At 39.1% G+C, this 23,580-nt stretch overlaps 8 protein-coding genes across 9 annotated transcripts in view; 5 read left to right on the forward strand and 3 right to left on the reverse strand.

Annotated features, from left to right (window-relative positions):
- Nucleotides 1–227: 227 nt before the first annotated feature.
- On the forward strand, nucleotides 228–2,832 carry LOC100632117 (tetraketide alpha-pyrone reductase 1-like). The gene is made up of 2 exons (XM_003386020.3): nucleotides 228–614; nucleotides 1,978–2,832. Exons 1-2 carry the CDS (start codon nucleotides 269–271, stop codon nucleotides 2,778–2,780), a joined length of 1,149 nt encoding a protein of 382 aa, XP_003386068.2. The 5' UTR covers nucleotides 228–268; the 3' UTR covers nucleotides 2,781–2,832.
- A 1,386-nt stretch (nucleotides 2,833–4,218) lies between these two features.
- On the forward strand, nucleotides 4,219–6,026 carry LOC100632242 (SAGA-associated factor 29-like). Its single transcript, XM_003386021.3, has 10 exons — nucleotides 4,219–4,414; nucleotides 4,486–4,561; nucleotides 4,605–4,677; nucleotides 4,730–4,791; nucleotides 4,839–4,881; nucleotides 4,933–5,025; nucleotides 5,134–5,328; nucleotides 5,403–5,496; nucleotides 5,557–5,625; nucleotides 5,749–6,026. Exons 1-10 carry the CDS (start codon nucleotides 4,265–4,267, stop codon nucleotides 5,872–5,874), a joined length of 981 nt encoding a protein of 326 aa, XP_003386069.1. The 5' UTR covers nucleotides 4,219–4,264; the 3' UTR covers nucleotides 5,875–6,026.
- A 285-nt stretch (nucleotides 6,027–6,311) lies between these two features.
- On the forward strand, nucleotides 6,312–7,576 carry LOC100632367 (anthocyanidin reductase-like). Its single transcript, XM_003386022.2, has one exon. The coding sequence runs from the start codon at nucleotides 6,346–6,348 to the stop codon at nucleotides 7,453–7,455; it is 1,110 nt and encodes a 369-aa protein (XP_003386070.1). The 5' UTR covers nucleotides 6,312–6,345; the 3' UTR covers nucleotides 7,456–7,576.
- Nucleotides 7,577–7,656: 80 nt separating this feature from the next.
- LOC100632492 (putative phospholipase B-like 2) lies at nucleotides 7,657–11,297 on the reverse strand. Its single transcript, XM_003386023.3, has 11 exons — nucleotides 11,076–11,297; nucleotides 10,647–10,893; nucleotides 10,316–10,404; nucleotides 9,922–10,142; nucleotides 9,655–9,737; nucleotides 9,454–9,611; nucleotides 9,163–9,258; nucleotides 9,042–9,113; nucleotides 8,838–8,990; nucleotides 8,159–8,318; nucleotides 7,657–8,089 (listed from the first exon to the last, which is right to left on the reverse strand). Exons 1-11 carry the CDS (start codon nucleotides 11,243–11,245, stop codon nucleotides 7,913–7,915), a joined length of 1,626 nt encoding a protein of 541 aa, XP_003386071.2. The 5' UTR covers nucleotides 11,246–11,297; the 3' UTR covers nucleotides 7,657–7,912.
- Nucleotides 11,298–11,327: 30 nt separating this feature from the next.
- On the forward strand, nucleotides 11,328–18,544 carry LOC100632620 (rabankyrin-5-like). Its single transcript, XM_019995598.1, has 18 exons — nucleotides 11,328–11,412; nucleotides 11,489–11,678; nucleotides 11,740–12,000; nucleotides 12,412–12,535; nucleotides 12,731–12,880; nucleotides 12,928–13,400; nucleotides 13,650–14,376; nucleotides 14,480–14,654; nucleotides 14,743–14,995; nucleotides 15,153–15,321; nucleotides 15,621–15,887; nucleotides 16,240–16,440; nucleotides 16,681–16,857; nucleotides 17,088–17,235; nucleotides 17,324–17,414; nucleotides 17,509–17,780; nucleotides 17,961–18,051; nucleotides 18,131–18,544. Exons 1-18 carry the CDS (start codon nucleotides 11,400–11,402, stop codon nucleotides 18,261–18,263), a joined length of 3,915 nt encoding a protein of 1,304 aa, XP_019851157.1. The 5' UTR covers nucleotides 11,328–11,399; the 3' UTR covers nucleotides 18,264–18,544.
- Nucleotides 18,545–18,589: 45 nt separating this feature from the next.
- Nucleotides 18,590–19,729, reverse strand: LOC100632747 (sesquipedalian-1-like). Its single transcript, XM_003386025.2, has one exon. It carries the CDS (start codon nucleotides 19,672–19,674, stop codon nucleotides 18,676–18,678), a length of 999 nt encoding a protein of 332 aa, XP_003386073.2. The 5' UTR covers nucleotides 19,675–19,729; the 3' UTR covers nucleotides 18,590–18,675.
- Nucleotides 19,730–19,778: 49 nt separating this feature from the next.
- On the forward strand, nucleotides 19,779–21,955 carry LOC100632874 (IQ domain-containing protein D-like). Its single transcript, XM_003386026.3, has 6 exons — nucleotides 19,779–19,914; nucleotides 20,071–20,738; nucleotides 20,845–21,078; nucleotides 21,291–21,362; nucleotides 21,428–21,502; nucleotides 21,616–21,955. The coding sequence occupies exons 1-6, from the start codon at nucleotides 19,803–19,805 to the stop codon at nucleotides 21,853–21,855; spliced, it is 1,401 nt and encodes a 466-aa protein (XP_003386074.1). The 5' UTR covers nucleotides 19,779–19,802; the 3' UTR covers nucleotides 21,856–21,955.
- The window catches only part of LOC100631484 (GATS-like protein 2), a 5,740-nt gene continuing 4,077 nt past the window's right edge, over nucleotides 21,918–23,580 (reverse strand). For both annotated transcript variants that reach the window (XM_003386015.3, XM_019995603.1), the window contains 2 exons: nucleotides 22,341–22,435; nucleotides 21,918–22,292 (listed from right to left, as the gene is read on the reverse strand). In XM_003386015.3, the coding sequence (XP_003386063.1) occupies nucleotides 22,113–22,292; nucleotides 22,341–22,435 (275 nt within the window). In that variant the 3' untranslated portion in view covers nucleotides 21,918–22,112. The remainder of the gene's footprint in view (nucleotides 22,293–22,340; nucleotides 22,436–23,580) is intronic.

Raw genomic sequence — 23,580 nt, forward strand, 5'->3', positions numbered from 1 at the left:
CATAGTATGTATAATACTATGCAAGCTTCATTAAAGCATAGGGTGAAAAATTGAAAATAAGATTAATTATACACGTCAGCAATGTACAAGATTAATTATACACGTCAGCATGCAATATGAACAGTATCTATGCATGCAGTAATATGCAATGAAAAGATTGTACACGTCAGCAATGCGCAATGAATAAAATTAATTATACACGTCAGCTCATCAAACGAGATTTAAGGAGGGGCCTGAAGGGCAAAAATAGCTGAGCTTAGAAGCAAGCATGTCTTTGGAAGAGCCTACTTCTTCACCACCCCAAGTTCTTGTTACTGGAGCCTCTGGTTATGTAGCATCACATCTTGTTCAACACTTGCTCGTTGGAGGTAAAGTTAAAGTACGAGGTACTGTACGTAGTCTGAAGAATGAGTCCAAGAGTGCCCCATTGATGAAACTGGTACCAGATGCAAAGTATCCACTGGAACTAGTTGAAGCTGATTTACTTAACGAGGAATCATGGATAGAAGCAGTTAAGGGATGTGACTATGTGTATCACGTAGCATCACCAATTATTCGACTGGGAGCCACAGTTTCAGATGAGCAGAATGAGATCATAAAGCCAGCAGTAGATGGTACACTGAATGTACTTAAAGCTTGTGTTGCAGCTGGGACTATCAAACGTGTCGTAATCACCAGTTCCATTGCTGCTATTTCTGGTGGATTGTTAATTACAAAAGATACACCATACACTGAAGAGGATTGGGTCGATGACTCGTTAATTCACGGTTATGAGAAAAGCAAGGTACTAGCAGAAAGAGCTGCTTGGGATTTCGTTGAAAAACTTGATAAAGACAAGAAATTTGAGCTTGCCGTTGTCAATCCCTCTATAATATGGGGTCCTCCATTGACAAAAGCCTCAGCAGAAACACCTTCCGTTGATGCTTTAAAGAAAGTTCTTACGAAAGAATTACCAGCTCTCATTCATGTCAGCATAGCTATGATCGATGTGAGGGATCTTGCTGCCATTCACGTTGCAGCAATGGAGACTCCAGAGGCAGCAGGCCAGAGGTACATTGCAAATGCTGACCACATCTGGTATAAGGAGGCAGCTGACATGATAGCTGAAGAATTTGGTCCTCAAGGCTATAAGACAACAACTTATGTAATGCCTAAATTTCTTGTCGCCATTTTTAAAGTTTTTAACAGCATTTTGCGTCAAGCCTATCCGGCGATCGGAACCGAAATAAAGTACGACAATACCAAGATGATATCTCAATTAGGAATCCAGCTACGGGATTCTAAAACAACCATCATGGATACATGCTATGGATTGATTGAGATTGGAGCTGTCGAGAAGAAAGAGAGGTACAGGGGACCTCCTAAAGCAGAAAGCATGCACTTAGATCTAAAGCAAACAGTTCAAAATTGACATTAATAGTACACCAATTCAGTATTTTTATTTTAATTATTAAAGTAACTGTTGTTCATGTAGTCTTGTGTTTATGTATTGAATATTATTATTAAGCTGCTGCAGGAAAATACGTGACTTGCCTCAATTCAAGAATGTTGATACGTTTATTAATATTTATCAGCGTGGGAGGATAAACAATGAATAACATGTCCAGCCGGCCGCCCAAAAACTGCAGAAAATAAAGATGTCTTTGGAAGAGCCCACTTCACCACCCCAAGTTCTTGTTACTGGAGCCTCGGGTTTCGTAGCATCACATCTTGTTCAACAGCTGCTTGTTGGAGGTAAAGTTAAAGTACGAGGTACTGTACGCAGTCTGAAGAATGAGTCCAAGAGTGCCCCACTGATGAAACTGGTACCAGATGCAAAGTATCCACTGGAACTAGTTGAAGCTGATTTACTTAACGAGGAATCATGGATAGAAGCAGTTAAGGGATGTGACTATGTGTATCACGTAGCATCTCCACTCCCTAATCTGGGTACACAAATTTCTGACGAAAACATTCTCATAAAGCCAGCAGTAGATGGTACACTGAATGTACTTAAAGCTTGTGTTGCAGCTGGTACTGTCAAACGTGTCGTAATCACCAGTTCGGTTGCTGCAGTTTCTGGTGGTTTTATAGCTCCACGGGACACGCCATACACTGAAGAGGATTGGGTTGATGAATCGACAGTTCCTGCATATGAAAAGAGCAAGGCACTTGCAGAGAAAGCTGCATGGGATTTTGTAGGCAAACTTGATGAAGACAAAAAATTTGAGCTTGCAACAATTAATCCATCTTTCATTATTGGTCCTCCATTGACGCTTGCGACATCAGATGGGTTCTCTCTTGGTTCCGTTAAGAAAGTCTTTACAAAAAAGGTTCCTGCCATTGTTCACGTTAGCATGGCAATGGTTGATGTCCGTGATGTTGCAGCTGCTCACATTGCAGCAATGGAGACTCCAGAAGCAGCAGGCCAGAGGTATTGTGTCGACTCTGGTCGAAATCTCTGGTGGAAGGAGGTAGCTGACATTATGACTGAAGAATTTGGTCCTCAAGGTTACAAGCCGGCCTCTTTTGTAATGCCTAAGATTGGTGTTGGTATTTTGAAGTTTTTTGATGACACGTTGAAACGAGTGTATCCAATGATTGGGAAAACGGTAACGTTCAACAGCGCAAAGATGAGATCCCAACTAGGCATTGAACCACGGGATCCTAAAATAAGCATCATTGATTCGTGCTATGGATTGATTGAGATTGGAGCTGTCGAGAAGACACCATTGTATAAAGGACGGACTGATGATGAAAGCAAAGGAGATGCCAAGCAAGAAGAAAAGACTAAGGAATAAAACAGCTGATGGCTGTTTCATTAATAAAAATTACATTACGTCATTTTAAATTAACTTTTAATACATTTACATAGTTTAGTGTTCTGTCTCATTTTTTACTTTTATTTTCTTATGCAATTGTTAAAAGTAAAAGTATAGCTACTTGCAGTTAAGACTAAGTGACAGTGTACATTATATAGAGCTGGTCAGCTGGATAGTAAATGCAGTTTAAAATGGCTCCAAATCACCCCAAATTTTTATTAGCTTTCTGATACATATTGATGTCCTTATGTTGTGTAGAAAGTTTGAGCCAATTCCGACTTCAATTTTTGAGTTACGGCCATTTTAAGAAAACGCCAAAAATCTGAAAAATACCCAAGGCTATAGCCCATGGTTTTTTTCCAAAAAATGGCTCCGAAATCACTCAAAATTTTTATTACATTTTCTGATACATATTGATGTCCTTATGCTGTGTAGAAAGTTTGAGCCAATTCCGACTTCAATTTTTCAAGTTACGGCCATTTTAAGAAAACGCCAAAAATCTGAAAAATACCCAAGGCTATAGCCCATGGTTTTTTCCAAAAAATGGCTCCGAAATTACCCCAAATTTTTATTAAATTTTCTGATACATATTGATGTCCTTATGCTGTGTAGAAAGTTTGAGCCCATTCCGACTTCAATTTTTTGAATTACGGCCATTTAAAAAGTAGGCCAAAATATGAAAATTACCCCGTACTATATAGCCCATGGTTTTTTCCAAAAAATGGCTCCAAAATCACCCCAAATTTTTATTAAATTTTCTGATACATATTGATGTACTTATGCTGTGTAGAAAGTTTGAGCTGATTCCGACTTCAATTTTTCGAGTTATGGCCATTTTAATAAAATGCCAAAAATCTGAAAAGTACCCTGTACTATAGCCCATGGTTTTTTCCAAAAAATGGCTCCGAAATCACCCCAAATTTTTTATTACATTTTCTGATACATATTGATGTCCTTATTAAATGCAACAAAATATTAGTTTATAAAATAGATTTATTCAACATAATTAAACAATTTTAGCAACAATGTGATATGAATTTAAAGAAGACTATCAGTTAGAATACATGTACTAGTCCATAGACAAATGTCCACAATAAGACATATGTAAACAATCCGCCAAAAACTCCGTCCGTAAGCATAGCATATCTCGACTGGAAGTACTTATTCCATTTAGAGCCCACTTTAATCACGAGTAAACCTGACATGACAAAAGAGTAAATGAGGTAGAAACCAAATCCGTATATTCCCGTCAATCCCAGTATTCCTGCAGTCACCCCAGCTATGACAGATATGCTAGTCCGTCCATATTCTATCAGAGAGGCATTATGTCTCACTGCCCTCTCGTTCTTTATGGTAGTCTCTCCCAATAACTTTTTACCATCATGAGTTTCCATGTTGAGGAGGCGTGGCAAGGGGTGGGGCTCCCGTTTTGTTATACGGGAAATTACTGGAATTGACGGGTAATGTCTAAAGCCAAGAGAGGAGGAAAAGTTTCAGCTCACAGTTCTCACCAATCCTTCTCAAGAGGAGGAGGAGGAGGAGCGAGTGTTGAGATAAGCCCAACTATAACTAACATGCTGGAAGAACTTAAGCAGCTTGTGAAGAAGACTCAAGTGGGTGTGGTCACAATTAATGAATATTAATTAATTACTTATTTTAATTGAAATTATTCTTATTGTCATAGGAAGAACGAACAAAAGGTGAAAGTACAATTCTTACTATCAATAAGACTCACGACAAAATGAAGCAAGAGGTCCGAAGTAAGTATAATGCATATTTTTAATATTATTTTATTAATTCTAGTTTCGCCATATTTTAAGCAAAAGTTAGTGGGTTTGTACACGAATGCATTAGCAGATGCAAAGAATGAAGTTGGGTATGTAGTACATGTGTCTAATGTCAAATCAATATGCACCCTCTTGTCACAGAATGCTTGACCAAGCACTTAACAAATTAGCTGAAATTAAACAAGAGGTTGGTGAGAAGAAAGGTGAGATTTGTAACATTATTATTTTTTATTAATTATTATTTAAATAGCTCGTTCAACTGCCATCCCTCGTAACATTGAAGACGTGACAAAGTAAGATATTATGACATTACATTGATCATGTGACTGTCACGTGACATACAGGAGGACAGGAACTATGAGACGTGGAATGTTGATGACTGTACTACAGCAGTATGCACTGGAGCAGCCAGTATGGAGAGGAAAACCAGGAGAGAAGTAAGAGAGAAAGCTTCTCTTAAGCCCAACATACACTATGCAGCAAATGCTGCATAGTGTATTTTGGGCTTAAGGGACTCTCTTACTTCCTCTCTCTCTCTCCCCCAGCCCCCCACCATTATGTGGCTGCACACCTGCTGAAGATAAGTATAAGTGTCAGCCTGAGGATCAAGTTGCTGCTCGAGTTAACACTGATACCAATGAAGATGAGCAATGGATACTGGCAGTTGTGGTGTCCTACAATTCGCATTACCACAGATATATTGTGGATGATATTGATGAAGAAGGACACATTGAGAAAAAGTGAGACATAAAAACTTTGATGGAGGAAAAGAGAAGGAAAGAGGAGGAAATGTATTACAAGTTTCTTTTTACAGACAGTATCAAGTTAGTAAAAGAAGAGTTATTCCTCTTCCAACATGGAAGGCTGATCCTTCAACAACTCCACAGGCACTATTCAAACCTGGACAGGTATGTGTGTGTGTGTGTGTCTGATGGTATAAAGTGAGGAATAAAATATTTTCTCTGCAGAAAGTCCTAGCTCTTTATCCTCAGACAACTTGCTTTTATCCAGCAGTCATTCACGAGCAACCAAAAACAGTAAAGACTAAAAGAAAGAGAGAGGAGAGAGAGAGTAGAAGAGGAGAGAGAAAGGAGAGTTGGAAATGAGAGTGGTAGCTCATTTTGCTGTCCTGCAGTACATGGGGTTGCATATGTTGTTAGGTAGAGGCAGAGTATTCAGTATTATTTGAGGACAACACTTACTTTGAAGGTTATTCTCCTCCACTTGATGTACCCCAGAGGTATGTCCTCCCAATGAGAGAAACTAGAAGAAGACAAGCTCAATGAAACAGGAGCAGGCATTCACTTCACTTCATTTCATTTCATTTTATTTGTTTTTATAAATAATATACTTGGAGATTAAAGCAAGAGTAGATCTTGATAAAAGTTATTATCATTTGGGAACTGTTTTAGTAATGTATAATTCCTAATCCTGTCTCACAACATTTGTTGCCGTACTTTGATCTTGTAAGCAAGATTTCCCCCAAGAATAGAAAATTATTTAGCCTGTTCTATTCTTGGCAGCATAGTATGTATAATACTATGCAAGCTTCATTAAAGCATAGGGTGAAAAATTGAAAATAAGATTAATTATACACGTCAGCAATGTACAAGATTAATTATACACGTCAGCATGCAATATGAACAGTATCTATGCATATGCAGTAATATGCAATGAAAAGATTATACACGTCAGCTCATCAAACGAGATTTAAGGAGGGGCCTGAAGGGCAAAAATAGCTGAGCTTAGAAGCAAGCATGTCTTTGGAAGAGCCTACTTCTTCACCACCCCAAGTTCTTGTTACTGGAGCCTCTGGTTATGTAGCATCACATCTTGTTCAACACTTGCTCGTTGGAGGTAAAGTTAAAGTACGAGGTACTGTACGTAGTCTGAAGAATGAGTCCAAGAGTGCCCCACTGATGAAACTGGTACCAGATGCAAAGTATCCACTGGAACTAGTTGAAGCTGATTTACTTAACGAGGAATCATGGATAGAAGCAGTTAAGGGATGTGACTATGTGTATCACGTAGCATCTCCACTCCCTAATCTGGGTACACAAATTTCAGACGAAAACATTCTCATAAAGCCAGCAGTAGATGGTACACTGAATGTACTTAAAGCTTGTGTTGCAGCTGGTACTGTCAAACGTGTCGTAGTCACCAGTTCGGTTGCTGCAGTTTCTGGTGGTTTTATAGCTCCACGGGACACGCCATACACTGAAGAGGATTGGGTTGATGAATCGACAGTTCCTGCATATGAAAAGAGCAAGGCACTTGCAGAGAAAGCTGCCTGGGATTTCGTTGAAAAACTTGATGAAGACAAGAAATTTGAACTAGCCGTAATCAACCCAACTGCTATACTGGGCCCTCCATTGACAAGAGCCACAGCAGATGCAGCATCAGTTGATGCTATGAAGAAAGTTCTTACAAAGGAAGTACCAGTTCTCATTCACATCAGCCTAGCAATAATTGATGTGAGGGATCTTGCCGCCATTCACATTGCAGCAATGGAGACTCCAGAGGCAGCAGGCCAGAGATACATTGCAACTGGTGAGAATCTCTGGTGGAAGGAGCTAGCTGATATTATGGCTGAAGAATTTGGTCCACAAGGTTACAAGCCCACATCTTATGTAATGCCTAAATTTGGTGTTGCCATTATGAAAGTTTTTAATAGCTTCCTCCGTCGCATCTATCCAATGATTGGAACCGAAATAAAATTCAGCAATACCAAGATGATATCTCAATTAGGAATCCAACCAAGGGATCCTAAAACAACAGTCATTGATATGTGCTACGGATTGATTGAGATTGGAGCTGTCGAGAAGAAAGCAAGGTACAGAGGACCTCCCAAAGCAGAGAACACATAAAGCAAAAAACTGAAGAATAACTAAGAATTGACATAATTAAATTAGCTACATAATTATTGCTAATATTAATTGTAGTTGAGTTCTCCCTTGTACTCCTTTAACAAAGAATCCATTGGATATTGCTTGAATGGCAACAAGCTGTTATGACAGAAGTTTGTAGTTGAGGCAACACAAAAAGTGCTTAGTGTATAAGTAACAGCATTTCATTGAATAGTAAAACTATAATGGACATTACTGAAATTCCTAAAGTTGCTAAGATCATGTTTCACAAATGAAAAGGTATGGGGAAAAGTAATATGAAAGTCCTAATAAATAAAGCAAAATAAAATGGTACAAAAATAAGGACAAATAGCAGGACATTTTTACAAAAATTATAAGCCATGTACACCTGGTATCATGTAAACTGGTCTAATTAGACAGCAATAATTAATAACAATAATAATTATTATTATTGTTATCAGTTAATTTCGCCCCATTTTATGACAATAGGTGCAAAATCAAATTCATCAGGATGGCCAAGAGGTGGAGTGTCTTGAAAACCTGACGTACTCCATTTAAAAACAGGTTGTTGAGAGTGGGTGGGGCCTGATGTTGCCAGGCAACTCAAACTCTTCACCATCTCCGAATTAGTCAACTACATGTATAGAGAATGAAATAATTTTTCAAAATTCATAAATATATTACAAATTTGATATTTAAAAACCTTATTATCAGTTCCACCATGACAGCGTCTCTTTAGAGCTGGTATTGGATAGGTGCCATTAGCCGGATTGAGATCTGATCTTGCTGAAATGGCATATTCACCAGAATAAGGAGGAGTGCAGTTACAAGCAGAGAGAGGGTCAAATTGGAAATTATTATACCTAAATCAAAAAATTACACGTTATACATGTAATGTAAAATTTCATTATTAACGACCTGGGGGCGTAGCCCCCAGGTCGTTCCTATAATTGATTTCAACCACGTGCGATGTTTGTATATATATATATATATATATTTGTATGTCCACACTTACATTTCTTCTATACATGTTGTATTGGAGAAATAACAAGCCTTAGCAACCACCCGCCCACGCTCCTACGTAGTGGGTGTGGTCACGGCAAACAAAATGGCGGCTTACACATGGGACAAAGTTAAGAGCTTTCTAACAGCAAGGGAAGATAAAGATACTGTTTAAAAACTTCTCTAGAAGCATTTGAAGGTAGAGAGAACCTCTATAAGTCTTAATAATGACCAAGTTGTACTTGCAAGGTGGTGAAATCAATTATAGGAATATTTTTTACACTGTTACGCTTGTTTTGTCTAATTGAACCACGCCCACCATATTAATAATTTCTATTGCCACATTCACCATTTTAATTGTTATTTTTGGCCACGCCTACCTCATTAATGCATGGAGTGAGTCCATATCCGTCACTTGAGAATGATTGCGTGCAAATATAAGTGCCCTGGCCGTTTTATCGTGAGAGAAGAAGTTACCATATTGTTTCAAGGCCCCGGGATATCCGGACAAATTAAATATCTCAGTATAATAACTATTAATATATTAATTACTTTACTGGTTAATTAAAAGGGGTGGAGCTTACGGAACATTATAACTGGCCCAGTAAGACGTTGATTGCAAGACTTTAGTTTGATCATCGTAAACGATAGTACCACTGGAAGAATAATTGTACTAATAATGAGGACTAAGACCTCGTAACTCACGGTATTTGCTCCAGAACCCACAGAAGGTCGCTAGATGGTAGAGCCTGACCAGGAGTAAAGTGATTGTAATTTACTATCATCCACTGGTTGTTGTAACTAAATAACATAGAAAATAAGTAGAGGTGTGTATCAGAAAACGAAAATGTTATACAAATGGAGGAGAATTCTCTCCTTTTTAATTTTGGAACAACTTTAAAAATTCGTGAAAAATCCAAACTTGATCAGAATAATGTATAATTATAATAAAAACAATGATACAAAGAGAGAGAAGTACTAGTACATTATACTTACGTTCCACTATTAAAAGGTTTGAATGTTTTACACCATTCTTCCCCGCTGCTAGCCAACCTGTTAGATACCATCACTCTTACTGGCTCTAGCACAGACTGTGGGGAAATGAAATCCCACAAAGTTTTGTTCATAATCCCATTGGTTGTTTCCATAGTAACCTACAAAACATAAGACATTCGGCTTTATTAGCTCTCTCCTTACGAGTCGACTGCTCATGATGTAGTAGTCATCTTCACTCTGTAACTTCCCAGGGTATGATGAGAAGGAGATAGAACTGCCGGGAACTGAAATAATAGAGGCAAAACAACATAAACAAGTAGTTTTGCATAAATAAACTTAATGTTAAAATTATAGAGCTAATTTGAAAAAAAATTATACAGTACATGCCTATACTCTTTTAAGCCCCTACTACAATTACTAATAATGATAATAAATTAAAGACAAACACACAAATATACACATTCTTACTCCTTCCTCCATTGATCAACCTGTACGGCAGGTCATACAACTTGAAGACTCTCAGCATGGTTTGATACTCAGACCATGTGTCGTGGGTTGTGAACAAGTCCTCGTTATTTGGAAGGACCTTGATAATAGCCGAGCAAGATCCGTCACCTAAAACCCTGTGAGAGTCCGACCCGGTGAAAGCTTCTTGCAAATCCTCCATGTCGCAATCATACTGCAAGTAACTTGAGAGAGAGAGAGAGAACAGGATACATTAGTAATATCATTTTTAAGTATGTACTACTAATGAAGTTAATTCTGCCAATTCAATTTAAAACTACTACAAAAGCTGCATAAAAGTGCCCATAAAAGTGTCAAAAATCATGCATGTACATGATAATTCTATTTTCAAACTTACAAGAAAGCATTGGGAGGGAGAGTGGGGTTCTTCTTGCTAGAATAATAGCCTTTCTCCAGTCCTTCTAGCTGTCGCAAGTATAAATTTATCTAATGTATAATATAAATAATTATAATAATCAATTAGCCTAATACATGATGATAAAATAGATATTTTTCCAGAAAGGAAGAAGCATAAACAAACACAGTTGCATCACCACAAAACTCAGCAAAAAGAAACTGAAACTTGGTATATATAAATGTTTTCAAAAGCAATAATACTCAAAAATGAAAATAGCTAAAGCCTTTTTGCCTTATAAGTATATACATGTACAGGATGACTATCACCATACTTGCTTCCAATAGTCCGACTTTGGATTGCTAGCAATGTTATCTTTTAAAAACTTTATGTTAGAGTTGAGAAACTCTTGCAGTTTGTCACACAGAGATGACTTCTCTTTGCATACAGTGCCCAGTGTGTTAGTATATGTCATGTATATTAGCTCTCCAGTGTGAACACCTTCAGCATATCCAGCCATGTAGGCCATCTCTTCATCAGTAGTGAGGTCAGGATGGCCATGTATCTCCAGCAGTGACCAACTATAGAATCGAAAGAAAAAAAATTCACAACTTAAATTGCTAAAAATTTTCGAACACTATTTCAAAAAATCAGCTTGCATGCAAGCTGGAAGCAAGATATCTATCTGTGAGCTAGTCTTCAGGAAAAAACTTCATGCTTTGCAAGATTTTATGATAATTTGCAATTCTTTTTTTAGCCTCACCCAGTTTCATTAACGGTGTTATTAAAAGTTGAGACAAGTGCAGCCTCTGGTTGATTGCCTTCCACAATCCTGAACTTCCATGGGGCGTCTCTGATGACAGAGATGGTGGAAGAGTCTCCAAAACAAGGAGAGAGAAGGAGAGAAACAAGAAGATAAGAAAGAGCCAGCATTGCTGCGGATCACGTGTTATCAATATGCGGATAGTAATACGGAAAATAAACTTAAATTTAGACGAAACATGCACGAGAAAAACGGAGAGTGACCCGGAAACACGCACTGGCCGACGCCCTTTCCAAAAAGGGGATACGCCTCTTTCGAGCAACAATGGCTGCCTCGAGTGAGTTGATACTTGTTATTTTTTATATCTTTATCATTTTGTTGATAATAATAACGCATTGTATTCCACTCTGTAGACGAAGCAGCAAAACTCCAGCAGCACTTGGAGCTGCTAAAAGAGCAGTATGTCCGATTGCAGCAAAGGCACAGCGACCTTGAGCAGAAATACACTCAGGCTGTAGCGTCTTCTGGCTCCGTGGGTCCGGATCACTTTGTAACTAAACTAGTTGGTATGGTGACAGGTCTCTATGAGAAGCAGTTATACAGGTACAGGGGATTTCACAAACAAGAAATTATAATTTAATACATTAATTTCTCTATTTCTCAGTGATATAACGATACAATTAGCCGATCGCTCGTTCCCTGGTCATCGTTTTGTCCTTGCTACCCGTAGCTCCTCTTGGTCTCCATCAGATGAGACACTTGGTAATTCTGATTCCCTTGACCTGAGTCACCTCTCGCCTCACGTTGCTGTCCTCTTGTTAAGATGGGTCTATACTGATGCTGTGTTCTTGCCAGCAGATCAAACAGCTGTCATTGAGTTACTGAGCGCCACTAATCAATATCAACTTGGTCAACTTAAAGAAAAGTAAGCTAATGCATTTATATAACATGTACCTCTACATGTACATGTATAAATCCACTCTTAATAGTGTGAACCATTTCTACTAATACATGTACATTTAATTGATATAGTTTTTTCTCTTTCATTCACATGTACATGTATAGTATATTATGTGTCACTTTAATATATCATTTAATGATCCCTAATCAAATTTGATCACACAACTTAATGATGTACATTATACATTATGCATCTAAATGTACATATACAATATACAATATCTGTGCATGTACACAGTATGTTTTGTTAGCAGTTGCTTTGTGTACATAAAGTACTATTTGAGGTATTTGTAATTTTAAACTGTGTGTGTAACAAGCTACTGTATGTGTACATCTTAATCTATTTTTAACCCTCTCTCTCCATCTCTCCCTCTAGGTGTGAGCAGTCATTGATATCGTCAGTGACAGTTCGTAATTGCATTAGGTTATATCAGACATCAGAGGAGCACAGTGCCAGCGAGCTTAAGAGATACTGTCTCCAAATTATCTCAAACCACTGGGTAAGAAAGAGACAGAGAGAGAGAGACTGTTGTATTAATGATACCCATATTTGCATTACATCTTGTAAACAAGACATGACAGCTGCTACTAGTCCTGTTGCCTTGTTAATTCAGTAAAACCTTGTTTATACCAGTGAATGTTAGTAAAACCTTGTGAATGTCAGTAAACCTTTGTATATGTTATTACCCCAATAGAATGACCTTGATACTGCTGATTTTGCTGATCTGAGCGCTCCGTTGTTATATGATATGTTTAAAGCTCATTCTAAGTATCCGCTCCACCTGGCTATACAGCATCAAAGAGAAGACGTTGTGTTCATGTTCATCATCGAACACAACTCTCAAGTTAGTTACTCAAAATTACGTTCTATGGTACTTTCTCTATTTTTCAGTTGCCTCGGAAACTTGATGAGTTAGACGATCGTGGTACCATACCCCTGAACCTAGCGCTAATCAACAAGAACGAGGGTATAGCTAATACTCTGGTATCCAATCGCTGCAATCTTGATGTGACTGATAAAGATGGCAACACTCTCTTACACCTTGCCATCGCTCGTGGTGATATATTCGCCGCTACTTTTCTCATCAAGAACGGGGCCAGCACGATACTCTGTAAAAGGGAGGGACAGGCCACGCCCCTTCATTTAGTGGCACAGTACAACCGGGCGGAGTCCGAGCGATACATATTAACAAGGTTGATTAAAGGGGCGGGGGCCCCTGCTGACGATCTGGTGGAGATTGGCAGCCTATTGCTCCAGTATCATGCTAATCTTGATGCTCAGGATAGTCAAGGATATACTCCGTTACATAGAGCAATAGAGAAAGGAAATACGCCAATTTTTGAGATATTCCTCGAGCACCAAGTGTAAGTATTGTATAATAGTATTGTTTTAATTTTGGTAGGATTTTATTTATTGATTTTACTGTAAAAATCAGTTTTAAATTTGGAGGTTTTTATATCGACAGTTTTGATTTTAATGCAGAAGGATAAACTTGTGCTGAATTAAAGTGCTACAAGCATTTGTTGTTATTACAGTCTCTCTTTTCAACAATGGATGTTATTATTATGTCTTCTGTTGTCTTGTACTTTACCCTTTCCTTTCTTCCTTTCTAGTATTAATCTTGAGTTGCGTAATAACTCTGGCTCCACTGCGCTGTGGCTCGCTCTAACTCAGCTTAACTCCACTAGAGGGGAGAGTGATCGTTATGCTGCTCGACTCATAGAAAGAGGTTCTACGCCAAACGCAATCGACAGCCTAACAGGGAACAGTCTCCTTCATCAAGCGGCTTTAGAGTCCAACGAGAGGGCGGCCATTTTCCTTGTCTGTCATGGAGCTAACGTTGATCATGTTAATCATCAAGGAGAGAGTCCTATGCACGTAGCAGCTGCCATTGGTCTACATAACCTCATTCAAGTTCTACTCCAATACGGTGCCGATCCTAATCTTCAGACGAATCTAAAAAAGGCTCCACCTAGCATTTCGATACCGGTCAAGGTTGTCCCGGCTCAGACTCCGCCCATTTCTCATAATTCGTCTGATCTCATAAGCCCCACCTCAACGCTAGGAGCCCTCTCAGTTCTTAGTAACATAGCCTCCACTTCCCCTTCTCTTGGAGGAGGAAGGGAAACTGATAGTTTTGCTTCTCAGCAGTTGCTGCAGTTGAATTCCTTATCTACAGCTGCTAGTTGTGATACGTCTCCTGTGATTGGTCGGGCTGCAGCTTCTGCTGTTAATAGTAACCCGTTTGGTGATGACAGTGATGAGGAGACTGCCCCACCCACAAGAACACACGGATATGGCTTTGTACCATCTGGCCATAATTCACCTCGCATGTCACCGGTAATATTATTAATAATATATTAATTAATAAATTAAAAAGAGAAAAGTACTTGTAACTGTAATAATAATTTATACTATATAAATTAATTTTGAAATATTTTAGGTACCCCCAGCTAGACAAGCCCCGCCCCCAGCCCTTACCACTGATCCTGGTACGGAATTTATTGAGGAACCCGAACCGTTTGACATTAACATGGACCCTGGACAAAGGACAGCACTACACCTTGCCATAGCACATAAACATCATGAAGTGGTTAAAGTGATGCTTCAATATAAAGGCAAGTATTATATTTATTATTATTATTATTATTATTATTAATTTTATATTATTATATTTCTGACTCCTCCCTTTTCCCGCCCACACAGAATCAGGTAGTACGAGTGGTAAACTCGAGATATCTCTAAACGTCGGTCTAAAAGACGGTGGGGATGAGACCCCACTGAGTCTCTCACTGTGGACGAACCAGCTGGAGGTAGCACTTAACCTGTTAGATGCTGGAGCAGACATAGAGTGTCAGAGAAGATCAGATAACATGACGTTATTGTATCAGGCCATAGTGAGAGAACAACCATCTGCTTCGTTGTTCCTTCTTGATCATGGATCGAACTTTAGGAAAAGGTGCAGATGTCATTTTATTCATCTATTTATTTATTTATTCAATTATTTATTTATTTGTTTTGATTGTTTAATGTACTGTGTATGTTGCATTGAATTGGTCTTCACAATATTTCCATGTGCCATGCATGTGCTTTACACATTCTTCCTCCTCCCCCAGGACTAGCAATAATGAGACTCTACTGCTAGTGGCCATCAAGCATCAGCTGGAACCTGTTGCTGACCGACTCTGTGATCTCGGAGCAGAGGTAGGCGTGGCTGATGCCACCGGTAATAGTCCACTGTGGGTTGCACTAAGGAGCAGACAAGAATCAATAGCAGCTAAACTAGTAAGAAGAGTATTGATGTACAGTCTGTACATGTACATGTGCATGTATGATCATTGATTGTATCAATCAGTCTTCTTTTATTTTGTCTTTATTATTATAAATGTCATCCTTTGATGTTTTTCTCCTTTTTTCCCTCCCTCCCTCCCTCCCTCCCCCTCCCTCCCTCCCTCCCTCTCTTCCCCTCCCTCCCTCCCTCCCTCCCTCTCTCCCTCTCTCCCCCTCCCTCTCTCCCTCCTCCCTCCCTCCCTCCCTCCCTCCCCCCTCCCTCCCCCCTTTCTCCCTCCCTCTCTCCCTCTCAGATCACTCATGGTTGTGACCCCAATGCTTGGCACACAGCACCCGATGGGACGTCCCTCTCTCTCCTCCATCGTGCCATTATCCTCCAGGACCCACTCACAGCTTGCTTCCTAGTCAAATCTGGAGCTGACGTCAATAGTTCTACGAGACCTTCTGAGTCCTCCTCTGGTAGCACTGGGTTTTCCCCTCCTCTGCACATGGCCTGTCAGAGAGGACTGGACTCCATTGTACAGTGTCTTGTTGATCATCATGCTGACCCTAATGCTAAAGTAAAGACTACCATTTTAAGAAAACTCCAAAAATCTGAAAAATACCCAAGGCTATAGTCCATGGTTTTTTCCAAAAAATGGCTCCAAAATCACCCCAAATTTTTATTACATTTTCTGATACATATTGATGTCCTTATGCTGTGTAGAAAGCTTGAGCTCATTCCGACTTCAATTTTTCGAGTTACGGCCATTTTAAGAAAGTGCCAAAAATCTGAAAATTACCCTGTACTATAGTCCATGGTTTTTCCCCATAATACCTCCAATTCTTATTATATTCTTGTCCTATGCTACAAGTTCACAAGAATAAAAAACATGAAACTATTTGTTAACATTATCATTTGTACTATTGTAGGATTCACAGGGCTGTACTCCACTTCACGTGGCCATTACTACAAGGCATCCAAGTTGTGCTCAGATTCTGTTACAGCAACCTAGACTGGATCTATCGGTGAAGGACAATCGAGGGAGCACTCCATTTGCAGCTGCACTAGCTACTAAAGACAACGAGACTGGACTCGCTATATTGAAGAGAGAGCCAAAAGCCGCCGAACAGGTCAGGCAGTCTTCCCTCATTATAAATTCATTTCTTATTTCGTGCAGTTAATTTGAGTGGGTGGAGCCTGCCACTCCCCTTTTAATAGTTTTTCCTTGCATGTGTATTTTATCCATACATCTTGTTCTAAAATAAGCAATGAAAATGGGCTTAAACAAACCACTCTTTTGCAAAAAAATTTAATGGGCAATCAAACAATATTTTATTGGACAAATTTATAATTTTTTTATTCCTATGCAGATGGATAATAAAGGTCAGAATTTCCTTCACCTTGCTGTACTCAATCAAGACGTGGAGAGTGTCATTTTCTTGCTCAGTGTGGCAGTTGATGTCAATTCAAAGGTTCAGAATCCGACCCAGAACACTCCCCTTCATTACGCTATAAAAACTGGCTCAGAGATACTCGTCCGACACTTGGTAAGGGAAAGACCCTGTAATTAACTCGAGGGCCGAGCCTTAACTTCTGTATTCATCACCATAAAATTACTAAAATAAAAATTTCCAAAATAAAAGGACGAGCAAAGTTGTGTCCATTAAATCTAAAGAATTAATGACTTGGAACCTTATTTAAATGTTCGAGCATCAAAAATTGACAATCAACAGTATATTACTACTCAATTTTATTTCCTGCTTGTTTTTTCTGCTAGCTATTGGCAATGGCTAATGTGAAAGCTGTTGATAATCATAACAGAAGTGTCCTTCACTTAGCGGTAGAGGGAGACTTCTCAAGTATATTATCAGTGCTATTGGAGCACGGGGCTAACCCAGACCATGCTGATGAAGAAGGAAATAATGGTGGGTGACATATGAGGAATGATTAATGATTCTCTCCCTCCTTCTCTCTCTCTCTCTTCTTTCACTCTCTTTTCTCTCTCTCTCTCAGCTCTTCACGTTGCCATGCAGTTGGGTCATGAGAACTGTGTTAAAGTTTTACTAACCGACTCTGACATTAACCTAACAGCTGCTAACATGAGGTCTGTACTACCATACATTATACATTGTGTTCATCACATTCCCCCTCTCTCCCTTATCCCCCTCCTCCCTCTCTCCTTTATCCCCCTCCTTTAGAGGTCGTAATTGTCTACACATGCTCTCGGCTAGTCCAAAACACAATGCCTCCTCTCTCTTCCACCTCCTTCTCTCAGCAGCTGCCAAATTCCCAGTCAATACGGCCGATGAAGACGGTTATACTCCTCTCCTGTTGGCTTATGTTGCTGGTAGCAGTAGTCTTTGTGAAGGATTGATAGCAGCTGGGGCTCACCCAGGAATGTGTTCAAAACAAGGGCTGAGTATTTTCAATGCTCCCGTGGCAACCAAGCAGCTTCTCTTTAGAATTTTGGGTTAGTTATTGTCACCAGTTGACACCAAAACGGTTTCAATGTATAGTACGCCCACGCAAATAAGCAAAATAATTTGTTTTGCATGACAAGATATTACTATGATGACCCTGAAAAAGCATGTACATGTACATGTAGACGTCTTAGTACAATGAATGCCTGTGACGTTATGTTGTTTTATAGATCAGATTCAGTCCGAGCCTAGTTGGCTTGAGGGACAGTACTGTATGAACTGCTCTATGAAGTTTAATATATCCCACCGGAAGCACCACTGGTAATATAAATTATAATTTTAGAAAATAAGAGACTATGTCTTGTCATTAACATTTTCCTGTCTCTCTTTTTCTTTCTAGTCGTCACTGTGGTCGGTTGCTATGCAATAAGTGTACTTCCCAGCAGATGCCGATTGTTAAATTTGAATTGAACAAGTCGGTGAGAGTTTGTGAGGTTTGTGGTGACTCCTTCAAGATTAGCTCTATGCGGTGATTGGTTTTATAACTTAGCGCTTTAAACCCCTAGATTTGTTGTAATTATTATTGTTGCTGTTCTCTCCTTGCCAGATTATATAACCTCCTCTCATTTTTGAATGTAATAAAAAAATTGTCTGTGTTAATTATTATTATTATTATTATTATTATTATTATTATTATTATTATTATTATTATGGACACAAGATTTATTACTTCTCATTCGATTTATTTCCTTTTCATTAGTGAAATTATTATTATTATTATTATAACATTATTATTAGTATTGTCAATTATTAGTATTAATTATGATCCATTATATTAAAAACACACTTAATTGATTAATTAATACTTAACGAGATACAATATAATTAATTATAATAAAAACGACGACAACAATAATAAAATTTTTAAAAATTACCTTACATCTTTTAATTTGTACTTTTGTCCATGTGTAATGCGTTAAAAGCATCAGTAAAATCAGAATGAAGTTGCAGTGAATTGCTATGAGAAGTAGGAGGAGCAGACATCCCTTTGACAACTGACGTTGTATGGGTAGAAGGCAAATTGACAAATGGCTGAGACTGTCTGGCGTCCAAAGACGACTCCTCCTCTTCGTAATGAGATGGGGGTATGTCGTAATCGTCGCTCGTCTTTGACGAGGGGAGGAGTATGGGGGTGCGGTCTAGTGTACCGGGCGGAGACAATGTAGAGCGACCTTTCCCTGTGGGCGGGGCGATCGGACTGCTGTGAGGTTTGTTTGGGTTTATGATCGGGTACCGTGCAGCCTGGGGTTCCGGGGAAGGAGATTTTTGAACTATCATTCTTTTTTTGGGCGGGACTGGGGGTGCCTCCCCTGGGACGTCAACAAGCACACCGTTCTCCACGGTCACCTTTGGTTTTGAACGAATAGGGATACTGTCTTTATCCCTACTCACACGCGGTGAACCTTTCTTCTCTGACGATGACGTCCTCTTTCCCCCTTCTCTCTCCTTCGCACTATGAGACGTGAGGGAGTCGACTTGTTTCTGTAATTCCGATACGATCGTCTTGAGGAAGTCGTACGAAGCGTGAGAAATGGCTCTCATCCAAGACTGCATCTCTTCATCATCGTCGGCCATTAGTACGTGAGATTTTGGACCAGAAGTCCCTCCACTGCTACCACCTCCATCAAAGCATATCTCAAACCCGTGCTTCTCAGATGCAGAGGCCTGTACGCCACAGCCTTCCAAGACTAAGAGCCCTGCCGGCTCCCTGTCCTGCTTTCTCTCGTAGTAAAAGAGGAGGTTGCCTTTTAGGACGAACCAGCGTTTCTGGTAGCCTTTGACGTCGCTCTTGCGAGAGAGATAGCCTTCCTTGTCGACTGGGGAATCGCTTGCGGCAAAGCTGGCAACATTTTTCTCGTTAATCTTCATAGAGGAACTGAACATCTTTGTCTTTTAGGGTGGAATGAAGAAAGAAACTAACAAAGTTAATTAGTACATAAACCACGCCTGTGACCACACCTACCAAATAATGTGTTGCCATGGTAATTCATTAATAAACAGCAGTGAGCAACATGGCGACTGCTGTATCATCTCCTTCTCCTCTTGCTCCTCCTCGAACCCTCGGCTCTGGGAGACTAACGAGGTCGGGAAGGCCAAGACTAGTCCAACTATCATCAGTAGAAAGTAAGAAAAATATCTGTAGCATCGGGAGCAATCTGCCAATTTAATTTTGCTTGATTCCAACTTCAGCATGTAGTTCAGTCTTGTCATAATTCTTGTTCTATGTTACAAAAATACCTGCAATGTAACAATATGTACTATTTGTATTGGACCCCATAGGAAGTTATGAGGAATCCCGTGTCATTCTTTATCCTTCCCAAAAGAAACTGAGCTCAGTGGAGTCTCAGCGAGTCATGACGGTTGCCAAAGAGACGAGAAGGAAAGCAGAGGCTGCTCTACTCCTCATCCCTCACCTTTATGACCACCTCGATAGGTTCGCTGTAACCATGGGAACCGAACTAGTTGCTAGGATACGCGAGTACCATTATCTCTCCGAAGAGTATGAGAGATGCTATGAGAGTTTGATAGAGAATGAAATTGAGCCGGACTTTGCAACAAGTCGGAGTAAGTCCTCTCTACCAGACCACAAACTCGAGCCTATATCTTCAAATATGTCCCCAGAAGAGCTCCAGATACGATTCTTTTCTCTCCAACAGCAACTCAGAGACTCAACTAGGACCCTTCTCCGTGAGCTCCAGAAGTGTCCATCACTTGATGCTATTGCTAAAGAAGTGAAGGGGCCAGTCCCGCCAAGAGTTGATAATGTTATAGGTCAGCTTGGAGAGGTCGTCCGGCTAATGGAGGAGACACTCCTCACTACACACGAGGAAGAAGTGAAGAGAAATGAATATTTGAGTATCATTAGTGAGAGAAGACAAGTGGCTGAGACTGAAATTGCTAGTCTGCAGTCTGAGCTGCAACATGCCCGCAATGACTTGAATAAAGAAGTAAGAGAGAGAGAGAGATGGGAAATAATGCTTAATGAAAGGCTTGTTTAAGCTTTTTTTGAGCTAATTCTGCTAACCTTCATTAAACACTATGTTGTTAATATAGGTCCAGAAAAGAGAAGATCATAGAAAGAAACTTATCCATGAGATAAGAGTGGTCGACAAACTGGCCAAGGAAGTTCAGAAGAAGATAGAAGATGATACGAACAAACAGGAAGCAAACAGCCAGAAACTGCATGATGGCCAAGTGTCTAAAGCAAATGAGGAGATTGGGATTCTAAAGAAGACACTCCTGGAAGCTAAAGCAGCCAACAAAGAGATTGAATCGCAACTGAGAAAGGTACAAGGTTGTACATTAAATACATGTGCATGTCCACATTCTTGTTCATGTGAATGCACACTGTTATTCATTTTTCTTTGCATGCATGTTCTGTAAGAAACTTCAAACAATGCTGCTAATTTTTGGCAGCATTTTAACACCTTCCTCAATCATTTCAACACATTGTGATTGCATAGTGTCACATTGACACAATTGTACGTCTCATTTTACAGAAATCATTCAAGAGAGAGACAGAGGCTGACAACTGGATACAAAAATACGACAATGAGATTGGTGACTTGCAGGTAGACTAGTACAAGAACCAATGCTGATAATAATAATAATTCACTAATAATGACACTCTTTGTAGAATGAGCTGGAGACACTGACTGAAGAATTTACCGAAGAAAAGAAACAAGTGAAAGAAATAGGAGAGAGACTGGAGGTACATGAATCAGTGATAATGGAGTGTATATATATATATATATATATATTATGTAGTTCATTCTTCTTTACTTCAAAAGCAAACCTAATTCTTTCTAATTTTCTTATTTGCAGATTCTCTCAATTGAATATGATGCTGTTGTGAAGGAGCAAGAGGAAGAAAGAAAGAAAGCAGAAGAGGCTCAGCAACGACTAGCCTCAATGGTGAGGGCTGCTACTCAGATACAGTCTTGCTGGAGATCCTACAAGATCAGGAAAATGTTCAGCAAAGACGCTAAAAAAGGTGGAAAGAAAGGAAAGAAGGGCGGGAAGAAAGGAGGAAAGAAAGGAAGTGCTAAAAAGAAGAAAGCATAATTCATCGATACATGTTAACAGGGATTAACATAATGAAATATCTCTTTATCACAGACACATAATAACATCCTTGCACTTGATAATAACACGGTAACACCAATAATATTAATAATAAATAATAATAATAAATAATAAGATCATGTAAGTCATGGAGACTGTGTGTTACACAGTAACACAATCAAGAAACAACAACAACAATAAATAATAATAATACAAGAACAGTCAACATGTAATAATAATAAATAAAATTTAATTTATCATGCAACAGGGTTAGTTAACGGTAGCCGTGGCAATGGCTCAGTTCTAAATTGAGAAGGAGGATGAGTGAGTCCATTTAAACTACCCACAGAGACAGGAGAAGAAGAATTGTCCACTTTGGAAGACATTAAATATTTATTGAGCAGTTGCAGCGCTTTAGTTACGCTTCCTTCTGGTACCTAGAATGTTATGAGTAGCCATAGCAACAGAAAGTGGGAGGAGCTTACCAAGGTGTGGTCATTGTAAAAAGTACATATGTAGTAGGTGGATATGTCAGCTTGAGCTAGTGGAGCAGCGACCTGAGCTACTATGCCACACTCGTCTATAAAATAAAACAAAATTATTAATAAAATAAAAGAAAACAAAATTATTAATAAAATAAAAGAAAATATTAATAAAATACAAATACTTCAAATTTGTTCGTCTTTTTGATTTGTGTTTGTAATATCATGAAGGCTGAGTAAAATGATATTAGGCCTCGAATATTACTAATTTTTAATAAGCATTCACAGTATCATGATAGTAATAATTCATGTGTTAGTTAGTTGTAGAGGAAGCTTAGAAACTCAGGGATTTAGGATATAGCTGTTAAAAATAGACACGAACTTTAAATGTTAGTTTTTGTCCTTTGAATACTATTAGACCCTTGTGTTGTACCAGTAATTTAGCATTTGAAATTAATAGTATCAGCGAGATTGAATTTAAGGAAATATAATGATAATAGAATATAATTATACTTACCAAATCCAAGTGGTCCGTCTCCAATTGTGATGACTTTCCAATATGCTTCACTGCTGTACACGGAATCTTCCGGAAACTTGTCGATATCTCTGGCATCCAGTACCATTGATATGTCATCACTGATAATTGATAAGGAAAGGAAAACGTCATCTGACCTGTAACAACAAATTAAAGGAATCAAATACCACAAAGCTACTCACAAAAGTACAATGAACCATAATTTGACGATAATTACCAGCAAATATGCATATTTAGGGCACAAAACCTTAACAGACACACACACTTTTAAGTTACAAAATTAAGGTATAATAACACATTATTAGTAACGCGGTAGCGTTACTAAGTAGGATTCACCCCAAAACAATATGGCTGCCATGACTTTTGCAGCCTTGCTATACCGGGAAAACGAGCTCTTATGCTTACCAGACTTCTTAGAGGACCTTATCTTGACCAGAGGACTCCATTGGTACCACTAGCGTGGCTCTAGACCTTGTCTAAGAGAAAAGTCAAAAATCGGCAAAACGGCCGTTTTGTTCAGTCCACTTTTTTCATCTTCATCTCCTGTCAATCCAGTTGTCGGTGTGTATCTGAATATTGGCTAGTGCCAGAAGGCTAATTCTTACACCATTCTACTTCAACAGTCTATACGCAGGTCCATGTCCCATCAGATCATTCTCCAAGAAAGGAAGAAGTGATACTGTGACTGTTGGATCTGTCCAACTTACC

The sequence above is a fragment of the Amphimedon queenslandica genome, unplaced genomic scaffold (genome assembly GCF_000090795.2).
Source record: "Amphimedon queenslandica unplaced genomic scaffold, v1.1 AMPQUscaffold_13437, whole genome shotgun sequence".
Taxonomy (NCBI): Eukaryota; Metazoa; Porifera; class Demospongiae; order Haplosclerida; family Niphatidae; genus Amphimedon; species Amphimedon queenslandica.

What these genes read in the sequence shown, in the direction of transcription:
- LOC100632492 (XM_003386023.3), bottom strand. Translation starts at nt 11,245, where the DNA reads ATGCTGGCTCTTTCTTATCTTCTTGTTTCTCTCCTTCTCTCTCCTTGT. An exon ending in AAACCTTTTAATAGTGGAAC is followed by an intron (nt 9,259 to 9,453) that starts GTAAGTATAATG and finishes TATGTTATTTAG; the next exon opens with TTACAACAACCAGTGGATGA. An exon ending in TCACTCCATGCATTAATGAG is followed by an intron (nt 8,319 to 8,837) that starts GTAGGCGTGGCC and finishes TTTTTGATTTAG; the next exon opens with GTATAATAATTTCCAATTTG.
- LOC100632242 (XM_003386021.3), top strand. Translation starts at nt 4,265, where the DNA reads ATGTCTAAAGCCAAGAGAGGAGGAAAAGTTTCAGCTCACAGTTCTCAC. An exon ending in AACATTGAAGACGTGACAAA is followed by an intron (nt 4,882 to 4,932) that starts GTAAGATATTAT and finishes CGTGACATACAG; the next exon opens with GAGGACAGGAACTATGAGAC. An exon ending in TTCACGAGCAACCAAAAACA is followed by an intron (nt 5,626 to 5,748) that starts GTAAAGACTAAA and finishes ATATGTTGTTAG; the next exon opens with GTAGAGGCAGAGTATTCAGT.
- LOC100632620 (XM_019995598.1), top strand. An exon ending in TCATCGAACACAACTCTCAA is followed by an intron (nt 12,881 to 12,927) that starts GTTAGTTACTCA and finishes TCTATTTTTCAG; the next exon opens with TTGCCTCGGAAACTTGATGA. An exon ending in TCCCACCGGAAGCACCACTG is followed by an intron (nt 18,052 to 18,130) that starts GTAATATAAATT and finishes TTTTCTTTCTAG; the next exon opens with TCGTCACTGTGGTCGGTTGC.
- LOC100632747 (XM_003386025.2), bottom strand. Translation starts at nt 19,674, where the DNA reads ATGTTCAGTTCCTCTATGAAGATTAACGAGAAAAATGTTGCCAGCTTT.
- LOC100632874 (XM_003386026.3), top strand. Translation starts at nt 19,803, where the DNA reads ATGGCGACTGCTGTATCATCTCCTTCTCCTCTTGCTCCTCCTCGAACC. An exon ending in CCAACTATCATCAGTAGAAA is followed by an intron (nt 19,915 to 20,070) that starts GTAAGAAAAATA and finishes TGGACCCCATAG; the next exon opens with GAAGTTATGAGGAATCCCGT. An exon ending in GCAATGACTTGAATAAAGAA is followed by an intron (nt 20,739 to 20,844) that starts GTAAGAGAGAGA and finishes TTGTTAATATAG; the next exon opens with GTCCAGAAAAGAGAAGATCA.
- LOC100632367 (XM_003386022.2), top strand. Translation starts at nt 6,346, where the DNA reads ATGTCTTTGGAAGAGCCTACTTCTTCACCACCCCAAGTTCTTGTTACT.
- LOC100632117 (XM_003386020.3), top strand. Translation starts at nt 269, where the DNA reads ATGTCTTTGGAAGAGCCTACTTCTTCACCACCCCAAGTTCTTGTTACT. An exon ending in CATAAAGCCAGCAGTAGATG is followed by an intron (nt 615 to 1,977) that starts GTACACTGAATG and finishes CAGCAGTAGATG; the next exon opens with GTACACTGAATGTACTTAAA.